General features: G+C 36.6%; 1 protein-coding gene across 1 annotated transcript; it reads right to left on the bottom strand.

Moving 5' to 3' along the window:
• Positions 1-5,880: 5,880 nt before the first annotated feature.
• On the bottom strand, positions 5,881-20,439 carry LOC127948922 (ras-related C3 botulinum toxin substrate 2). Its single transcript, XM_052545782.1, has 7 exons — positions 20,254-20,439; positions 14,923-14,994; positions 14,704-14,821; positions 14,159-14,221; positions 8,943-9,102; positions 6,568-6,707; positions 5,881-6,304 (listed from the first exon to the last, which is right to left on the bottom strand). Exons 1-6 carry the CDS (start codon positions 20,286-20,288, stop codon positions 6,577-6,579), a joined length of 579 nt encoding a protein of 192 aa, XP_052401742.1. The 5' UTR covers positions 20,289-20,439; the 3' UTR covers positions 5,881-6,304; positions 6,568-6,576.
• Between the last annotated feature and the right edge of the window lie 223 nt (positions 20,440-20,662).

Raw genomic sequence — 20,662 nt, 5'->3', positions numbered from 1 at the left:
GTGTGTGCGTGCATGCGCGTGGAGGTTTGTTGTCAATTAAAAAGGCTTAGTTTACCCAAAAATGAAAATTAGCCCATAAATGACTCACCCTAGTCAACCTAGGTCAGGGGTTGGCAAGTTCGGTCCTAAAGAGCCACAGTCCTTCAGAGTTCAGCTTCAACCTTAATCGAAAACACCTGAACAAGTTCATCGATGTATGTCTTCAGGATTACTAAGGCTACAGGCATGTGAGGGTTTTTTTCAGTGATGGAGCTGAACTATGAAGGACTGCTGCTCTCTAGGACCGAACTTGCCCACCCCTGACCTAGGTGTATATGACTTTCTTCTTTCAGACGAATCCAGTCGAGTTATATAAATAATTCGCTTTGCAGTGCTTTTTTTTTCAGTGCATCAGTCCAAAATAAGTTAAATAAAAAGCGCCTATCTTTAATAAAAAGCATTTCAGGCCATATCCACGTGTCCATGGGTTATTTTATAAACAGAGTTTTTACTTTTTTCATTAAAAAAAAAAAAAATCTACATCCACATGAAAAAAGCAAACACATGTGATGCACTGTCAAGAGCATGCCAAGCCAACAGGTGGCGATATAATCTCAAACATAAAGCCATGTTGGCCAATCAGAAGCCAGAAAAAGTTTCCAGTAGTTGTATATAACAGCTCACAATCACAACAGCACAAGTCTAAAAACGCTGGTTTCACTGTCTACATGATAACACTGCAACCAGAGTTTATGAAAATCTTCACCTGGCAGGTGTTTTAAAAAATGTTCAGTTTCAGTGACCTGGCACTGCATTTGTGTGTGGATGACAGGCCAAACCGCATAGAAAAAGCTGTGGTTTTAAAAATAACCATGTTTGTGTGGACGGCCTCACGTAACTCCAGGTGGTGAACAAAGTCCTTCTGTAGTGAATTGATGCATTTTTGTAAGAAAAATAACCATATTCAAAATGTAATAATCACATCAATGTAGTTTGCACTCACTGTTGTACATGGAAGCAGCTTCGGACAGATGACATATGAGGTCGATGTTGTGAATGCTTCTTTACAAATCCTCGTTTTGTACTTCTAATTAGTGACCTTTGTTTTATTTTGATCTCTCCCCTGCGCTTCAGCATAAGTCGCTTCTGAGCGGCGCATGCACAAAGCCGAACTCATGTGTCCTGCTGAGTGGCATGAAACAGCTTGAAAGATCAAAGACAATTTTTTATATAACTCTGACTAGATTCGTCTGAAAGAAGAAAGTCATATACACCTAGGATGACTTGAGGGTGAGTAATGTATGGGCTAATTTTTGGGTGAACTAATCCTTTAAAGATTCAGAAGTTTTGTTTAGCAACCCAAGTGAATGGGTTGTAAGCGAGCTAAAACTGGTCCAACTCTGATGTTGTGCCATCAAGATTATGTCACAGGACGCAGGAAATCAATAGCTCATTACTTACACTTGACTTAAAGATCCCTGCCTTGTTCATTTGCCATGTCTATGGCATTTCAAAACTGTTGATGACTTAACAGCAAATCCCAGAGGTATTCTCTGAGAATCCATCAAACCCTGGGCAACTATAAACAAACATCCATGCCAATTTAACCATACTCTCTCTGCCATAAACAATGAGATCCATTAGTGGCTTGTCCGAGTGTTAGTTCAGATGTAGACTGACCATCTTTTGTATCTGAACGGCTGAGTTTGTGGGTCCATTCTCACAGTGTGCTAAAGGTCATTTCTTAGGTGCACTGGCTGCTTCTGTGCCTGCATCATTAAGTCAGCATGGGGCTTGTAAATGTCAACAAGTATAAATCCCCAAGCGCTCTGCCATGCTTCAGAGCATCATCATATGTGTCAAACCGACCCTACTGTAATCACTGAGTTGGTTTGCTGGCTTGCAAACATTGAAGATGGGCTGATTTCCAATTAAACCAGGACTGATTATTAATTTGTATAACTGGTTGTCCATTAAATTGATTGGTCAAGATGATTAATTAATTAATTTAGGAGAAATCCTCTTAAGGTTACTGTTTGTTAGTGTAACTTACATCTCCATTATATCAGATCTTTCAGCCTGCATTAAGGCTATGATTTCTGACACAATTATAGCAGATATGACTGTTGAATGCCTCCTAAGTAAGTTCACACACTTAAATGCAAGTCTGGCGTTTCCCACAAATGATTGTCAATGGGGTCACAGTCTAAACTGCCCACAGCAACATTCTAATGTATATGCTGTGGAAAGTACTTATTGCTTTTGGCCAGAAATAGTCATTTTCAGTTATTTTTTATGGTGTTATAGAGGCTGCATTGTGGCTATTGAATTATTCTAGCTACACATGGCTGTTGGGTTCATGCCCACATTGTGAAATCCCTTTTGGCTTAAGTATGGATAATTTATTAAACCTTCTTTGGATTTATGACCTGCTCTGAATGCAGAATAAAAGTTTATTCAGAATAAAGCTTTAGAAACAACTATGCCTTAAAATGTGTTAAGATAAACCAATAATCTTGCATAAAACAAATGCACTTTCATGTTAGAAATGTCTTTGTTGATTGGTAATTTCCTTTTTTCCTCACACATCACACACACACACACACAGAAAATAAAGTGGTCATGAAACTGTGGAGAAAAGAGAGGTTGATAAAAAAATAATCAGATTTCAAAGAGAATGTTTTCCTCTTCACTTGTTTGATCAGCCCATATAACACAATTGACTGAGAAAGAGAGTCTGAGAAAATGTAGTTCAAAGAACTTCCAAATTACACATACACTCTTAAAAATAAAGGTACTTTAAGATGCCATGGAACAGTAATCCTCAAATCTGGCTCACGAGATCCACTTTCTTTTAGAGTTTAGCTCTAACCCTAATCAAACAAACCCATCTGTGATTTTCTAATGATCCTGAAGACATTGATTAGCAAACTCAGGTGTGTTTGATTAGGGTTAGAGCTAAACTCTGCAGGAAAGTGGATCTCGCGAGCCAGATTTGAGGACCACTGACATAGAAGAACCTTTTTGACTCACAAAAGACACCTTTCTGTTTCACAAAAGGTTCTTTGTGGTGAAAGAAGGTTCTTCAGATTATAAAAAAGGTAGAAGGTGGGCTCTACAGAGAATGGTCAAAGCGATGCAAATACGTGTATGTTATAGTGCCAGACTGGAAAGCAGCATTGAGCTGACTGATCGGTGTATGACATCAAAGTAATGCGAGAGCGATTCAAAAGCACAAGAAGCCATTGGAATGTGCAGTGCAAACAAAGCCAAAACGTGAATATTTTAGGCAATATAGAAATCCTGGCCAGGACGTGTCCTGCGAAAATGGCACGAATGGCCACCCTAACCAGGTTCATATACACAAACGCAATGGATTGATCTCACCAGTGTTGTTTATGTCCTGAGTGATACATAATGCACAATACTGTACACAAAATAATCCATTTCCCACATAGACTCTCTTGAGGACTGGACTCTTCAGATGGAGTGTGTTGGAGACATGCTCACTGCATATACAAACCTCTTGTTTACATTGTAGTTTTTTACATTGTTCCCCAGAAGAGAAAAATTTAACATTTTCAACACTGTCCGCTAAAATGTCATTCAGAACCAGCACAAACACATGAAACATAAGCCAAAAAACTCTTTATGTCATGGGGTCTTCTCTGTGCAACTGTCAAGGCTTATGTATTATATTATATGCATCTACTGTGTATCTGAATACACAATGTTTGATCAGTGTTTAATAAATTGTCCATACAAATATATTGTCATTATACACAACCTTTCAGAAATGTATCTCAATGTTTTTGAGGCTGCATTTACTTGATCAAAAACACAGTAAAAATATTTGACAAATTTTTTGGAAATATTATTATGATTTAAAATAACTGTTTTCTATTTGAATATATATATATATATATATATATATATATATATATATATATATATATATATATATATACCCCCATACAATTAGGTACAGTGCCCATGAGCTGATTAAGACAGTATTGTACTGGATAGAATGTGTTGGTGTGGACCATGATGATTAAAAATAAAAAAGGCGGCAGTGATTGTATTGAGAGCAGTGAGCAAACAGACACATCTGACCTCACTACCTCAACAGCAGGTTCTCAACACTTTTTCCAACGCATTCAATTAAGATTTTCACGATGAACAAATCCATGGACAGAGTAGCAGGCATTCTGACCCTTTGATATATATGAATACATTCTTTAGAAGTCGACTTTTAAATTAAACAGTAAAAATTACATTTTAACAACACTTCATTCAAGCACTGACATGCAATTTGATGCTGATGGATTGCCCTTGTATCAAAACTGATTCTTTCGTTCACTGCAGTAAAAAATGAGAGTGGGAGCAAGAAATGAGAGATGAGTCACACATCATCAGACTCCGTCGATTTATGTAGCGTATGTATCCATCTAACCTTCTGCCCAGAAGCTCTCTCATTTGTTCCTTTCTGTGCAAGACAATCACACAGATTGATATTTCGGTGGCGTCTTCCTGGGATTGCTCTCTCGTCTCGTCTTATTGTGAATGACCGGGAGGTTTCTGAAGATCATGTGATACCTCACGAGAGATCTCAGAGTGCAGCGCGGCCTCTGAAGCCTGTTTACGTCCACACACGTCGGCACATAATTTATAAGCCCTTGGTAGCTGAACACTCTTGACTCCACTTGATTGGGTTTACGTTTCTCACTTTCTTTCTCTTATCTCAACTCTGTATTTATTTATTTTCTATCGGATTCCATTCCTTGCACTGACCCCAGCGCTGCCTCTTGGAGTGCTTTATTTGTAAGTCACTGTGATATGTGAGTCATACAGATTTCTTTGTGACTCACTGAAATAAATACCTTGCCGCATGAGGAAAAACAGAAAAATATCTAATATTTTCCACTTCATGGTGTCCTGGCTTATCCCTCTTATTACCAGAACTTTCTGTCATGGTAATCGATCTTGAGTTACTGCTTGACTATCAGTTGGTTTATCGGGAGACTGGTTCATTAATACAATTTGAAAACACCATAAGGCTAGTTTCACACTGCATGCATTAACAGTGCATTTTATGTGTTCACACTGCTGTGGCTGTGTGCAGAAAAAACTGTTATTTCTGGATCACTACATGAGTATTTCTTTTAATAAGCCATACATTATAAAATGGCTACCAGGAGTGGGCCATTGATAAATGTTACAAACTTGACCATTGGGAAATCTAATATACATAAGACGATTTATGCATCTGTACATGGAACCCCAAAATGTTGCTTTAAATTACTTAATCACCTGGGTTCAGTCAGATTTACTGAATGGTTAAAAAAGGGTTCAAGGGAATGGAAGGTCATTGTGATAGAAATTAAATAAGAAATGAAGTAACACTGCAAGATATAAAATTGGGCACAATACAGGCACAATTGCAGAAATGTTTTTTATCGCCAAATAAAGTCGGAATGAAGTCGTAGTCACAACTGTAGATTATAAAGTCGCACCTGAAGTTCTGTAGATTATAAAGTCCCTTTGTGTCACAAAAAAAGGTGAGAAAGGAACATGAATATTTTTTCCACTTAGTTATTTTCTATTTATTTACCTATTATGACTCATGAATTGGATGTCTTGCACATTCACTGGAAATGGCTTACTTCAGCGAAGAAATATGTTGAATAAAGTCACAATTTGAGATGATTGCATCTGCTTTTTACTCATTTTAGCAAATTCTTGTGCCGAGTTTAGCATGCCACACATGGCTAAAACAGACTCAGAACCTGAACTCTGCAGTGTGAAAAAGACCTGACACTGCTTTACTTCTTAACTTCTTAACCTACGAGATGAAGAGGGTGCCACATCAAGTCAAAAAAACAAAAACAAAAAAAAAACAACTGTCTGGAAACAAGTTTATTTTTGCCATTGCTGCCTAAAATAGCTATACAAGTATTCCGTGGATGTGATTCATAGGTCAAAAAAATCCCTCTGAGTTCAACTCAGCCAATACTTGTGCTTTTTTTTTTGTTTGGCCCAGAAATGAAGATCACTTGTATTATACTGTCTTAAGAAGACAATGCACAACGTACCAAACAAAAACACTCCAACACAACCCGTCACAATATAACACAATACATCAGTTAAAACATGATTAAATATTTTCTCAACAACAATATTATTTCATTGTCATCAACTGTGACATATTCAATAATTATTTTCAGTTAAAAAGAGAAGAAAGGCTTTCGTAATGTAAATGCATCCCTTGTTGGTTTGTGGGAGAAAACCAGTGGGTTTCTCTGGTACCTGGTGTACAGTGAAGAATCTGGAAACAGAAAGCACAAAAGGTCAGTGGATGTTCTACTTTTTGCATCTCCTCACATCCTCTTTTTAAAGAATAGCCTTTGACATGAATCAGAATTACTGTCTTTAACATCCACCTGGAGCGTTTTTGTAAGACGCAACTACTGCAAAGCAGCAATAGAAAAAAGCTGTTCGCTGTAATTGAGGTGGCATCTCAAATCTTATGCATGCACTTCTCCCTCTCTGACTTACGTCTTAACAGAAAAAAAACAACACACAATGTACCATGTATCCTTAGAGCAGAACACAGCCCTTCTTCTTGACCTTGGTGGGCTGTGGGCAGAGAACAGCACGAATGGCCTCATCAAACACTGTCTTTAGACCTCTCTGAGTGAGAGCAGAGCACTCCAGGTATTTTACTGCATCTGTTCACACACAAACACATGCACGCACACAGATCAGGTTTGTTAAGAACACCTCCTTTCTCTCTCTCTATATATATTATAAACATAGTTTGTATGCATACTGAAGCATCTCTGATCCACTCTGAGTGGGATACTAAGCACCAGATGTCTGGGTGTATTAGGTGTGGACAAATCTGTCATATCTGAGCATGTAGGAGTACGAGCCCATGTGTTCTCCCAAATGCTAGTTCAAATCACACTGAGAACAAATTGCATTTAGCATCTAAATCTGTGGCATGATACGTGGTGCTTTGAAATTTTGTGTATTTAGAGATTATGTGACAATAAACAGTGTTTGCATTTGTATTGTATCTTAAAGGGATTGTACACCCAAAAATTAACATTTGCTGTTTATCTGCTTTAGATTTTTAGCTCAAACCTTTGCAAGTCTGTTAGTCATATAATGCAAGTGGATGGGAATCATGGCTAAAACATACAATGATAAAAAAAAAAAAAAAAAACATAAAAAAAATAATAATGAAATTCTGTGGCTTGTGATGATACATTGATGTATGACACAAAACGATCGGTCTGTGCAAGAAACTGAACAGAATTGATATAGTTTTTAACCTCTGATGCACTGCAATGCCTGAACTGTATGAGCGCCTACTCAAAACTCTAGGCGTTTCTCAATGTCAAGGATACTTACTTGCCAGGACTGGTCCTTCCAAGTCACTTCCTTCAGAGGCTAGGCGAGACTCCTCTTTAGCATTCGGAGAACAAGTAAAGGGAACGGGCTATCAAGTGCACGTAATTGCATCAGTGAAAAGGTCCGTTTGAATAACACTGTGAATGGTATTGTTAAATTACAATGGACAACTTAACTAGTTATTTATAAAAGAAATGCCGATGATGAATACAAGCTAACAATTGTTAAATGACAGGTCTGGTTCAGTTAGCCATTTGTATTTGTATAATTTACAACATCAATATGGTAGTAATTTGTACTGCATTTAAATGTTAAACTTTACTTATGTTTACTACAATTATAACAAATGTTTGGTAACGTGAATAAAAACCGTTAATGCTCCGACTCCGCTAACGTTCGACATTTTTGAATTTTTGAACAAGATAGCAAAGCTGAGCGCATAGGATTGTGGGTGATTTGAGAGCGCAAAGGATACACATGTGCATAATTTCCTGTGTATGGGATATTTAGCTCGACGGATGTAGATGAAGTAGCATCCTCGAAATTCTGGCTTCCGAGGATCCTTCCTTGAAATTGAGAAACGCCTGCAGCCTGCACATAAAGCGTCTTCTTCTTGATTTATGCTGGATCACATACTCATAAGTGCATTACTGCCACCTATCTGTTCAGGTTCTTGCACAGACCGATCGTTTTGTGTCTTTACACATCCACGTATCATCATGAGCCGTAGGGTTTAATTAGGTTTTGTATGTGTATGTTTTTTTTTGTTTCGTTTTTTTAAATATGTTTGAAACAATATGAAACAAAGTAACCGACATCTTGGATGCTCTGGGGGTAAGCAGATAAACATCAAATTTTCATTTTTGGGTGAACTATCCCTTTAAGCCTTATTCTTTCTTTCTATGAACAGATTTCCAACAGAAGTGTTGCAGCTAGTTAAAAAAGTGGAAAAAAAATAATTTTTGGTTGTTGATGGCTTATTTAAGAAATATATAACTGAAGTACAGAACTGTTCAACACTGAAAGGTTAGTATTGTTGAATGCTATTGGAAGTCTCTTATGCTCATGAAGGCTGTATTTATTTGATCAAAAATACAGTAAAAATAATTACAATTTGAAATAACTTTACTGTTTTTAAAATATATTAAAACAGATTTTTCAGCAAACAATACTCTATTGTTTGTCTTTAGTGTCACATGACTCACATTTTAATATGCTGATTTGGGGCTCAATAAATATTTCTTCTTAATATTAATTATCAATGTTGAAAATAATTTTGTAGATATCATTTTTCATGATTCTCTGATTAATAGAAAGTTCAGAAGAACATGTATTAAAATGTATAAATATATATATATATATATATATATATATATATATATATATATATATATATATATATATATATATATATAAAGCATCCTTGGTGAATGAAAGTATTAATTTCTGACAAAAAACAACAACAAAAATCTTGATGCCAAAAACTGTACTGAACTGTACTGTCATCCACTGATGTAAAATGGACAAATCCACCTCTGCCACCTTACCTATTTCTTTGGCCAATGCGAGACCCTGTGGGTAAGTGATCGGTGCCAGTTTTTTCTCCTTCAGCTTCTCAATGGTCTCCTTCTCATCTCTCAAATCGAGCTTGGTGCCAACCAGAATAATTGGAGTGGAAGGGCAGTGGTGCCTCACCTCAGGGTACCACTAGAGGGAGCAGAGGAGCATGTCAAAACAGTTACAGGGCTAGTTGACACATTAACAGTAGTAGTTACTAGGGGTTGCACGACTACTGATTTCTACTAGTCGATTTTTTATTTACAAAAAACTCTAGTTGCTCGACTACTCGTGGTTCATGCTACTGTAAATGAAAAGACATTAAATTGATTTTTTATTATCAATAAATGCTTATTAATTCATAGCCTTATGGAACAATTACATATATAGATTGTCAAAACTATTATGCCATTACATATTTACATTTTCTATCTTTTTTTTCATAGTTATCACTGAACAAGTATGCAGTGTTAAACTAAAATAATTATTAATTTCTAAAATAATATTTATCATGCAAGCAGAGAGATGTTATGACAAACGTTTAGTGTTCATTTGAACACGACTGAATCAATTTAATGCACACATTTTCATTCATATCATATCGTAGCCTAAGCTTTGAAGCATTGCCTTTTTATATATATACAATACAACGTGTATGATGAATTATTATAGGTGATATTACTCTTGCCAAGCTCTGATTTCTGAGAGATGCACGGAGAGACAACAACAATGTTGTGTTTGATTTGCGCTCTTTTCACTCATAAAGTTTACATTGATTCACTTCACACTCATGACTTTAGAGGTCTGTTGTATAATGTTGCGCTGATCCCCTGGCTCACCTGTTACTAGCAAACCCCGAACTGTGCCAGCTTCAGCCCAGTATTCAGGCAGAATTATTACTTGTCTGTTATTAATTTTTGAAGCCATTATCCGTGCCATTCGGAATAAGGTATTCGTCTTCAGACACACCCCTATTTGCATATTTTAATTTTACATGCAACATAGATAAGGTCATAGAAAGTAACCGCTACACGCAATATTGTAATCCTAAAATTCACGTCGTACTTGCAAACTCTTTGTACGCATTATGGTTAATGCATGCTCGAGTAGTCGATTGTTTCCGACAGCGCCGACTAGTTAAATACTTGAAGTTGAAGTAGATCACTCGACTACTCGACTATTCTATGCAAGCCCTAGTAGTTACTCTAATTTAAGTTACTGTAACAAACTTAGTTACTATAATAATATTATTTTTGCAGTAACAGTGAAAACAATTTAATTAAGTAGTATTTAATTAAAGCTTAATTAAATATTTAATTTAATAACTTTACCGATGTCCCTGCTATGTTTCTGGACCTACGGTACATACATGGGCTACAAAGCTGTTCTTCTGCATAAAGTTGAGATTTCACTCCTTGCTCCTTTCCACTACCAATCTCTACGCAAGTCTGTTCTTCAGTTCCAATGCACATTACAATACACTCTAAATGGTGTATTTTAAAATTGTAAACGCCTAGTAAATGTTCAGTTTGATCCACTTACTGCCTGTCAATTTGTGCCAAGGCCATTTTATTGAAAAGATTGTGACTGAAAATCACTGACTGAATCATTGGTTAATGCTCAGTACATAAGCAATGTCAGTGGTATCTCAGAAAGTGTGCAGACTATGTGAAAAATGCAGCAAAAACCATTTCTAACTTGGTCACTGCAAAGCAGATGAAAAGGCTTTATGAACATTGATGGTGCGCTTCTCAAGGCCTGGCCTCTGAATGTTGTCTTTTAATCTGACATGCACAACACCATAGATTTCTTGCACAAAACAACCCATGCAGTCACGTTGAGTGATCAGTAGGTGTTCTTGTCATGCCAACAGACACACACGTTTTAAATCGGCGAACACAGTCTAAAATACCAAAGCAGTTATCCATTTATAAGTTAATATTGTTGATGCTGTTACTCCCATGTTTTGATCTCTGAAGTCAAAGAAATCTGAACCAATTTAGCACTATGTAACAGATGATGACAAACAAAACTGACTCTGCACTGCAAGCTAAACAGCAAACAATTTCACTTTAAAAAGAGCAGTAAACAAACATTTCCTTCTATGACTCAGATTCTAAATTGAGCACTAACCTACATCCATTTCCTTTTCAGATCCTCAGAGGCTCAATTATTAGCACTTCTATGCAACTTAAAGGTGTCTTGGTTTCTTCTCTTGAAGCTTTTTAATAAGAGACTTCAAATGGGTTTAAAAAACACAAAACGTTGGCCTTCGTTAGAAATCAGCATATCTGCAGAGGCATTTACGATTGGCAGATGGGCGGGTAGCTACTCAGCTTTCTAAGCCTCACTTTCAGTCAAAGCGAACGATTATCGCAGCAACACATTTTCAAGTACTATCAGCTCACATCAGTAATGAGAAGTGATCTCTTCACACTTAATATCTACATGGCAGGTGATTGCTACCGAATAGATGTGAAAGCACAGGCCATGTGACGTCTTACGACCCCCAGTGCATCTACTGTATGCGCTTTCCTGCAAACTTTAAATAGATTTTAATTTGTCTCCTCAACCTTGCACAATCTATCAAGACTACATTTGCATATGGCCAGTGTTACCATGGATACTACTCAGGAATATACTGTAGAAATAATAAAGGGAACGACCGGGAGGCTAGAAAAAGAAAAGCGTGGAAGAAGCTTCTGAAGGTCTTTGATTGGGAGTGAAAGCAAAAGGCATTAAGGAACCAGCAAGATGAGATTGCCATTGTTTGAACTTAATAGGATTTCAAAGGGCTTTTTGCGTGCTTGTTTACGCAAACGCTGATTTTAAGCAATGTAAATTGGACCAGATTAAGCCTCGAGTGGTTCTGGAATGATTGATATCACAAACAATTTGCTTTCCGTTCCATCTCAGGCACCTTAGACATGCTGCAGAGACCTTGATAAAGTCTGGCATATGAACAACAACAACTCTGCAGGAAATAATCTTTCTTTCTCTTTGCTCGTTCATTTAAACTTTATTAATGAAAAGAAATCTAGAACAGTACAATATTGCATACCTATCTTTCTATTTGATCATCATGATTCCTCTTATCCAAGACAATCTCTTTTTGGTTTTTGTGAATTCTCTTTGTACGTTCGCTGCTGCAGTGCTGTTCTAGTGCTCTCACTAATGCTTTATTTTTATTTTTTTAATTTTTTACCAAGCTCGATTCAGCCAATATTCACAATACAAAGATCACTCAGTATTGGTAACACTTTGCACAATGGATGTTAAAATTGTAGTAAAAACTGGTTAGTTAATGCAAAAGCCAAAGAACAACAATGAACAACACACTTACAGCTTTTATTCCTGTCAATTTCTATATACTAATACATTTTTTTACATTTAAGTTTTATAAAATAATATGTTAATCTGTTGTATTTTATGTATATAAAAAAACACAATTTAACAATGAACAAAAATGTATTTATAAATTAGCATTAATATACATTAAAAATGCAGAAAAATCATTTGCTAATTCATTATAATGCATTAACTAATATTAACAAATTGAATCTTATTGTAAAGTTTTATTTTAAATAAGCATGCATATTAATACGTGTGCAAATCTTCACAACTTTTACCCCCTGCAGAACACAAATGGACATATTTTTTAAAAATGAACAACACAGGACCCTACGTTTCATTTAATTGAAAAAATAAAGAAAAAATATTTTCTTTCAAAATGTTCTTTTATCTTTTACAGAACAAAGTCATACACGTTTGTAAAATCATGCTGGTGTGAAATTCATGACAGAATTTTTAACTATGCCTTTAAGTTTAAGATAATTTCAGATTTTCTTCAGTCAAACTACACTTTGACGTAAACACAGATCCTGCGATCAATAAACCTTTCCAACAGAGAATGATGTCTACGTTTATCGCAACAATACTCTATTGATTTGAAGATTGTATGGAGAGAACAGGATGTTTAAATAAAAAAACGTAAAACTTTTAGCTTTCTAAAGAGAACATGTCCCTGACATTAAATACTTTGTCAGGGACATGTTCTCTTTAGAAAAAAAAAAATATATATTTATTTATACTTATATAAGCCACTTTTGATCCACAGCATGTCAGTGTCCCAGGCAAGACTTTCTTGGTCAATCAATGCCATCAAAGCTGATTAAACAGGTAAGAAATGTGTTGTTTATTCTGGTTTAGCATCTAGACTAACACCAAACCAGGACTGCTGGTTTAAGATGTCTTTTTCAGCAGGATAACCTACATTGCTTTGTTAGAATCATTATGGCTTAAGTGAGTAAAGAGCAAGTACAGTAGTAACACAAGATATCATCCCAGAATCACAATCCAGTGTCAAAGTTGACCTAACCTTCCTGAGCCTTTCTACATCACCTGAACCCTTGACGACAATACAATCACTTTTTGCCCCCAGGACACTGGATCTCTACACACTTAGCAGTGAACCAGCATTTTGATTTATAAAACAGTTTTCCCTTTTGGCATCCCTCTTGAAAACGCTGTCTGTCAGGCTGAAATAGAGGCAGTTTAAACACGCTAACTGTAGCAGGACACTAAGTGGTGTCTATCTGTCTACAGTTGCATTATTGGAGAACACATCAAGGACAGCCGAGCTGCTAGCACTGTTATTATACTCACTTCGCATGGGTTTGTGAGTGTGAGGTAGATAAATAACTTACTAAATAGAGTCTCTAGTGAATGAACCTTTTGGCTGGCTTAAAAACATACAGCTAAAGATGATGCTGTGTGTGATAAATGCATCCTGAGCACTAACCACTTTCTTTTTCAAAACAGCTGAATACCACTGAAGGAACTCAGCCTTCATTTGTGAATGTCTGAATGTTTTTTTTTTTTAATAGCAGCTGACGTCGACATCACTTTATCTCCATATGAATATGGTTGTTGCACCCAGTGAAGGTTTGTAATTAATGTCAGCAAATGCATAGGGGGTTAATGCATCTAGTGGCATCTAGTGTCCAGTCCAATGCAGAGCATGTGTTTATGGGCATGAAGGTATGTGCATGTGGGAATGTTATTATTAAGCATCCAAAGAATGGCAGCGGGTGACTGTGCATGTGAATGTTAATGATTGCTGCTGGATTTTGTCTGTAGGCTCATGCTGATGTGACTGTTCTTGTATTCTGTTAAGACCCAGACTAAACCACCCGTAAGGACTCACCTTGGCTCTGACGTTTTCAAACGATGCTGGGCTCACCAGAGAGAAACAGATGAGAAACACATCCTGCAAAATACCATCAGAGGACATGACATTAGACGAATGAACTGAAGAAATATTAATGTTTAAAAGTTTGTGGTCAGATATATACATATATATTTAAGAAATTAATACTTTTTTTGAGCAAGGAAGCATTAAATTGACTATAAGTGAGAGTTAAGACATTTACAATGCTACAAAATATTTCAAATAAATGCTGTTCTTTTGAAATCTCTATTCATTGATGTATCATGGTTGCCATGGTTCTTGAGCAGCAAATCAGCATATTGAAATGATTTCAGAAGGATCATGCGACACTGAAGACTGGAGTAATGATGCTGATAATTCAGTTTTACCACCACAGAAATAGAGACTTCTTTTAAAAATTTCAAGTTTTACATTTTTACCACACACAAAGTTTAAAATCTGTCTTATTAAAAAAAAAAGCAAAGACAGTGATGGATCACGGTTTGGGATGTGTCCCACTAATTGTTTATGGTGGAGTGTACCGTCTGAGGGTAGGACAGTGGCCGCAGTCTGTCGTAGTCTTCCTGTCCAGCTGTATCCCAAAGGCCCAGATTGACTGGTTTGCTATCCACCATCACATTTGCTGAGTAGTTATCAAACCTGAGGGAAAGTACCCAACCCACACAATCTTTCAATATTTGGACATGAATGTAAAGTTCAACATAAAAAAAACAAACGTTTCTAATTGTTGTGGTACTCACACAGTGGGAATGTACTCCCCAGGGAAAGCATTGGTAGTGTAGCTGATGAGAAGACAGGTCTTTCCCACAGCACTGAAACATAAAAGAACAAAGAAGAAAAAAGACATTTAGTTATCCTTCAGATTGCTGGAAAACAAACAACATAATGTACTCTCTGTAAAACCCATGCTGCTAAAATTACTTCAGAGAATGCTAGGTATCTCTAGCCATCTTCCACTGAGAAGAACAGGTGTAGGCTACTGTACCTCTATGGTGAATTTACATTTTTTTTCTCAAACACAAAGAACATTATATATGGTCATATTTCAAGAACTAGGCATTGAAATTTTTAATCCTAACCACATACAGCAATAACCATATATGAAAGGTGAACTCAGAGTTTAAGCCGAGGCTCGGGTTCGAGCAGATGGCTACGTTGTCAAAACAATCCCCCTTCACGTGGATCTGCAAAAAGGCTTGCTGTATTATGCATGCAAGATCCATAGTTGGGGACGTCACAGGTTTCACAAATTCACGTTTTCGTAGTTTACACAGGAATGATAACAGTATCATTTTCCAAAACTTGCGCTTTGAAACCTGTTTTCAAAAGTTAGCATTTCCAGTCCCATGAGTTTTGCAGTCCTGCCGTAGAATCAGGGCGGCATAACAAGTTGAATGTCTATCGTCTAGAGCTGCAATATAAGTGTGAAATAGGTTTTACTGTAAATGACATCTGTGACGACAATCGCAATTGCTGTGAAAAAAACAGCAAGCTAAAGACTTTCAAAGTTTTGTAGCATAAGGGCGACATTAGCTATTTCCCAGATGATAATTATTTAATTTATGCATTTTTATTTTTAAGTAGCGTTCAATTTCTGTTGCTCATCTATTTCTGTTATTTTCATTTCATTGTCTCATAAAATTCCTTGATTTGTTTTTTACCATTCCTCAGCTCTCCTGATTTTAAACGGCCTCTTACTGATATATATTTCACTCCTGTCATTCACTTTTTGTGCATCCCTTTTTACGGGTCATATTGTATTACCAACGGAACAGTGGAATTGTATATACTCAGAAATTAGTTTTACTAGAAAAAATTAACAAACAAAAAAAACTGCTGTCACAATCAGATCCAGTGATAGATACAACACATCCAGTGCTTTGACAGCAGACTGGAGAGCAACACAAACTACCTCAAAACAGTTGTGCATGCTTACATTTACTCAAAAAGAGATGACATTCAGTATGAAAACAGGTCACCCGAAGCAGCAAATAGATATATGGGCTGAAAGAAGAATGTATATGAGTGTACACATTTCAGTGGAGCGCATGCTGATGCTTGCAGGCAGCGAGAGAGAGGAATGCTGGTATTCAGGAGCCTGTGGCTACATTTCTCTCACATCAAGAAACACTGGAGCTACTCAAGGGCAAGGCCAAACTCACACACCTCATGCTACACACGTTCAGTCACATCTCAAATATGTGCTTTCTTTATTACACTCACTGCTTGATTTCTCTCTCTTGCTCCCATTCGAATAATAAAATAAAAATACAGATTGAAAACATACATAGACACACGGTAATAACCACATGTCGTTTGAGTTATCCAGACTTGTGTGCACTTGACTGAATGGCTGGGCTCTGATGTATTGTGCACTATAAGCCAGGATTCAACCGCAAGAAAAACAGAAAACAGAAAAAGTCCACATTAAATTTCTGTAATCCACTTTGACAAGCCATGACGAAATAATGTAATATTAACAGAACAGAGTCTGTGAGTAGAGCCACTGTGAAAAAAAGAAATGAAAATTCCTTCAGCACTAAGCATACTTGAATACATTTTAATCTACACAAATTTCAGGACACACTGGAGGCAGTGTGCTGAAAACATAATTAGAAGCAGTGGGAGATCACTGTTAAAGAGGTGCACTCTGAAGCTCTTTGAAGTTTTGAATCAGATATAGATAGATACAGGGACAGAGAGAGATAGATTCAGAGAGAAAAAGGGCAAGAGAAAACTCAGTATGGGGCCTGGCATTGTCATGACAGGATGACAGGAAGTTGGGCGGTGTCAGCCAGGAAGAGAGACAGCAAGACTCTTTTTGAACGGTCTTTAAAATGTGCCCTTGGCCGCTTCAACTTCTGCATGCTCTTTTTCTCTCTTTCATTAAACATGAGCAAAAAAACAATGTGATAGCCATTCGCGTGTAAATATCTTGTTCTTGAGCTGATCGTGTAAAACTGCAGGGCCTCGTGTTTTAGCAGTGCTGGTTTCCGCAGAAAGCAAGAGTTCATACAGAAACTGATACTCAGAAGATATTCATCTGTGTCAGGAACAGTATAAAATGTCCACCTGGAAGTCATGACAATTCAGAGAACTCAGTGTTTAATAGCATCAGCGTTAAACAACTAAACAAACAAGGAAGAAAAAAATCAAAGCGCTACAGGATTAGTGTTGACACATGCATGAACAAATATGAACAAAAAAAATAATAATACAATTGGGGGTCACATTTCACTGAATGGGAAAATAAATGGTTGAAGTATTGCCCTGACATAGCCTACTGTGATTTGTTTTTGTTTATCTTTTTTCAGTCAGTTATCTGAAACTGATTTACAGTTGTAAAGTTCTAAACACATGATGCACCATTACGTGAATCTTTTATATAACAGGACTGATTCTAAGACACAATGGACATGCACTGTGCATGCAAAATGTATTTAGAAACTGTGGGTTGTGATAAGATGTCACACTATGGCATCCTTCTCAAATACATAAAATCAACATATTACAAATAATATTAAATACAAAATGTTACTGCAGCTTTTACATTTAAGTACTTGTAATTCAGCTAAGGGGTCACACCGTGACACATCGATCTTCTATCAGTCACACATCTCCACGTGACACAGTTCACAGATCAGCATTCACCAAAATCTGGTACACAGCAAATTCACACAAGCTGCATTTCCAAAAGCTGCATTTGCATGCATATGAATGGAAATCAGTCGATTAAAAAGTATGGTGTGACCATTTATGGTGTACATAACCATTTAGTAAGTTTGAGTTCTAGAGGTTTTCATATTTATCAGTAGTTGAGCATGACTAGTAAAGAAGTGGAACACACACAAAATAATGTAAGAATCTTTGCATAAATCCTTTCCATACAATGACAGCTCGCAGTGACCATGGGCTGTCTATTAAAGCATTACTGTATATTACATGATACATTATAGATGTAAAGCATTCAGAAGGCATACCATAGATTTGTGTGAGGAATAAATCAGATTGTAGTTGTTGTCTCTGAAAATATTCACCTTTTTTCTCCAGTGTCATAACCAAACATAATGACAGCAAACCTAGCGTACTATTTATGTGGACTAAATTATTGTGGTTTTAAATGATGCTTTTTTTAGTCCTTGCTGCAGCTGGATAGGTTGTGGTCATGTTGTGAACTATTTAAATTTTTTAATATCTTTTCAAATGTAATTAGTTGGTGAATTTGTAAATGATAACAGAATTTTATTTTTTTTGGTCAATTTGTTCTGTCAACGTGCAAAGGGAGTTATATTCACCCCGTTAATATTTGAGCAATATAAGGAACTTAAGAAGCTGGGTCACGGCATCAAATGCAAGAGGAAGTTAGCAGCTTCAAAATGGAGAAGTGTGCACAGGGTTCTAACAGGATATCCTCAAAGCGAAAGCATCTCTCCCCAGCTGCCAGTCGCCATGTTAGATGTTGCACTTAACTTCGCCAAAACATAATGCATAAACAATGCATTTCGATACATGTCAATCATGAATTACATCATGTCAAAACCTTCAGCCTCTGCTTCCAGATCTGTAGTTTATCAGCATCCCTTTTTCCAGTTCTGTCTCACTACATTAAGTAAACCAGATGAGATAAAGTGATGTTGCAAATCAAAACCTTATATATGCTCCTATGCAAATTCCCCCTCCCCTTGTGAAAAGCAGATTCAGACTCACATGTTTCAGAGCCATCACATCCTCCATCTTGAATCATCACTGTCTGCAGCTCAGGCACATACTCTAGAAACACCTCAAAAGTTTGCTTGTGTTTATGGTTACAAATCTCAACAGAAAGCAAGCTAGTGTTGATATATTTAGGTCTAAAGCAATAAAGGACTAAATAATAAACCAGACTAAAAGATGCCTTTTTGACTGCATGACTAGACTTTGCATGGCCTCACTCTCACAAAGAAAGATACTTCTTGCATTTCTTGCACCGCTGTGATGCATCATTCATGGGAAATATGCTTTGTTCACTAGTAACAGGTCAAATGTTTACAGTCTAATGAAGTGCCCAGTTGTCTAAGACAATGTTTCTGAACTAATGTTTGACTTCTTTACCACAACAGGCCCATCAGTAAAGTTGAAATAACGGCCTCATCGACAGCAAACCCAGATATGGGTCTAAATACTAAATAATTTTTTTTTATTTAAAAATAAACACTTAGTTAAAAAGGACTCACTTAGGACTTATATCCTGCAACAAGTGTCATCCACACAGTTTATAAACTTTGACACATCACACACTTTTTTGCTTGCTTTCCTTAAAACAAAGTGATTAAAAATAATAATAATTGTAAAAATTACAATTAACAAAATAAACAAGTGATTATTTTAATATATTAACAAAGCAACTACTAAATCCTTTCCTGGAAGTATGTATTAATCTCTGATTTCACAACATACTCATCACGATTTTGTTGCTCACAGAATAAAACTACCTTCATTAGATTGTGACCCATGTGCAACTACTGTTTCCTTTTTTGATGAAAATCAGTTGACATGTATTATGTGTGGCACACTTCCTGCACACTGTCAGAGGAATGGTAAAAGCCAAGAGATGATCTTCCTTCTGTGTATTAATTTGCTCATGAAAGTCTCTGTGACCCCTAATCTGTCAACTCAACGCTGCACATCTCTTCTAGCCAAACACATCTGTAGTATAGAATTTAAATCACCAAACCTGTACGTAGGGTATTTTATGTCCCCCAAAGAGAAAGATATATGAAGATAAAGTGTATTCAGTCATGACATTTTAGATTTAGCAACCAACCTGACCCTGAGGCTATAAAAACTAAAATACAAAGTATCTCACGTGACAAAGAGGAAATTAAAACTAACCAACAGACGAAGTAGATACAATTAAGCGCTTTTTAGAAATGTGTAGTGCGTTTGAAAACTGTATAACTGCTATCAATCCAGTTTCAAATGAAAATTTAAAAATACACGAAAATATAACCCAATGTGTTACAAACTCCTTTAAAGGTAACCGGAAAAAAACTGATAAATAAATCAGTCTAAAGATTAAACTCTTCACTCACCCATCTCCGACCACCACACACTTTATTGCTTGCATTTTCTAATATTTTTGACAAACTTTGCCGCCTGCCGCTATAAAACAACTGTTAACGAACCAAGTTGTAATACAGGAAACAGATTTGCTTCTTCAGTCTCTCTCTCTCTCTCTCTCTCTCTCTCTCTCTAATCTCGCTCATGTGGTTGTGACAGTTTCAGACGTGTCTGTGTAGAGTCGAACTATAACGAGGAAGTATTTACTTTTAAGTTGAAGACACGAACAGCGCGTTACATTCATTACAGTCCACAAGAGGGCAGTGTCGAATCATCAGTGAGAGTGCACTTTTAAAGTAACGTGTCCCTCAAAGAAAAACAGTTTTGGCACTAAAGAACTCACTAATACTTACATATGCTATTTTCAAACTAATGTGCACT

This window comes from Carassius gibelio, chromosome A3 (genome assembly GCF_023724105.1).
Source record: "Carassius gibelio isolate Cgi1373 ecotype wild population from Czech Republic chromosome A3, carGib1.2-hapl.c, whole genome shotgun sequence".
In the NCBI taxonomy this organism is placed as follows: Eukaryota; Metazoa; Chordata; class Actinopteri; order Cypriniformes; family Cyprinidae; genus Carassius; species Carassius gibelio.
The sequence above is the reverse complement of the archived record's forward strand: the minus strand, read 5'-3'. Positions and strand labels throughout refer to the sequence as shown.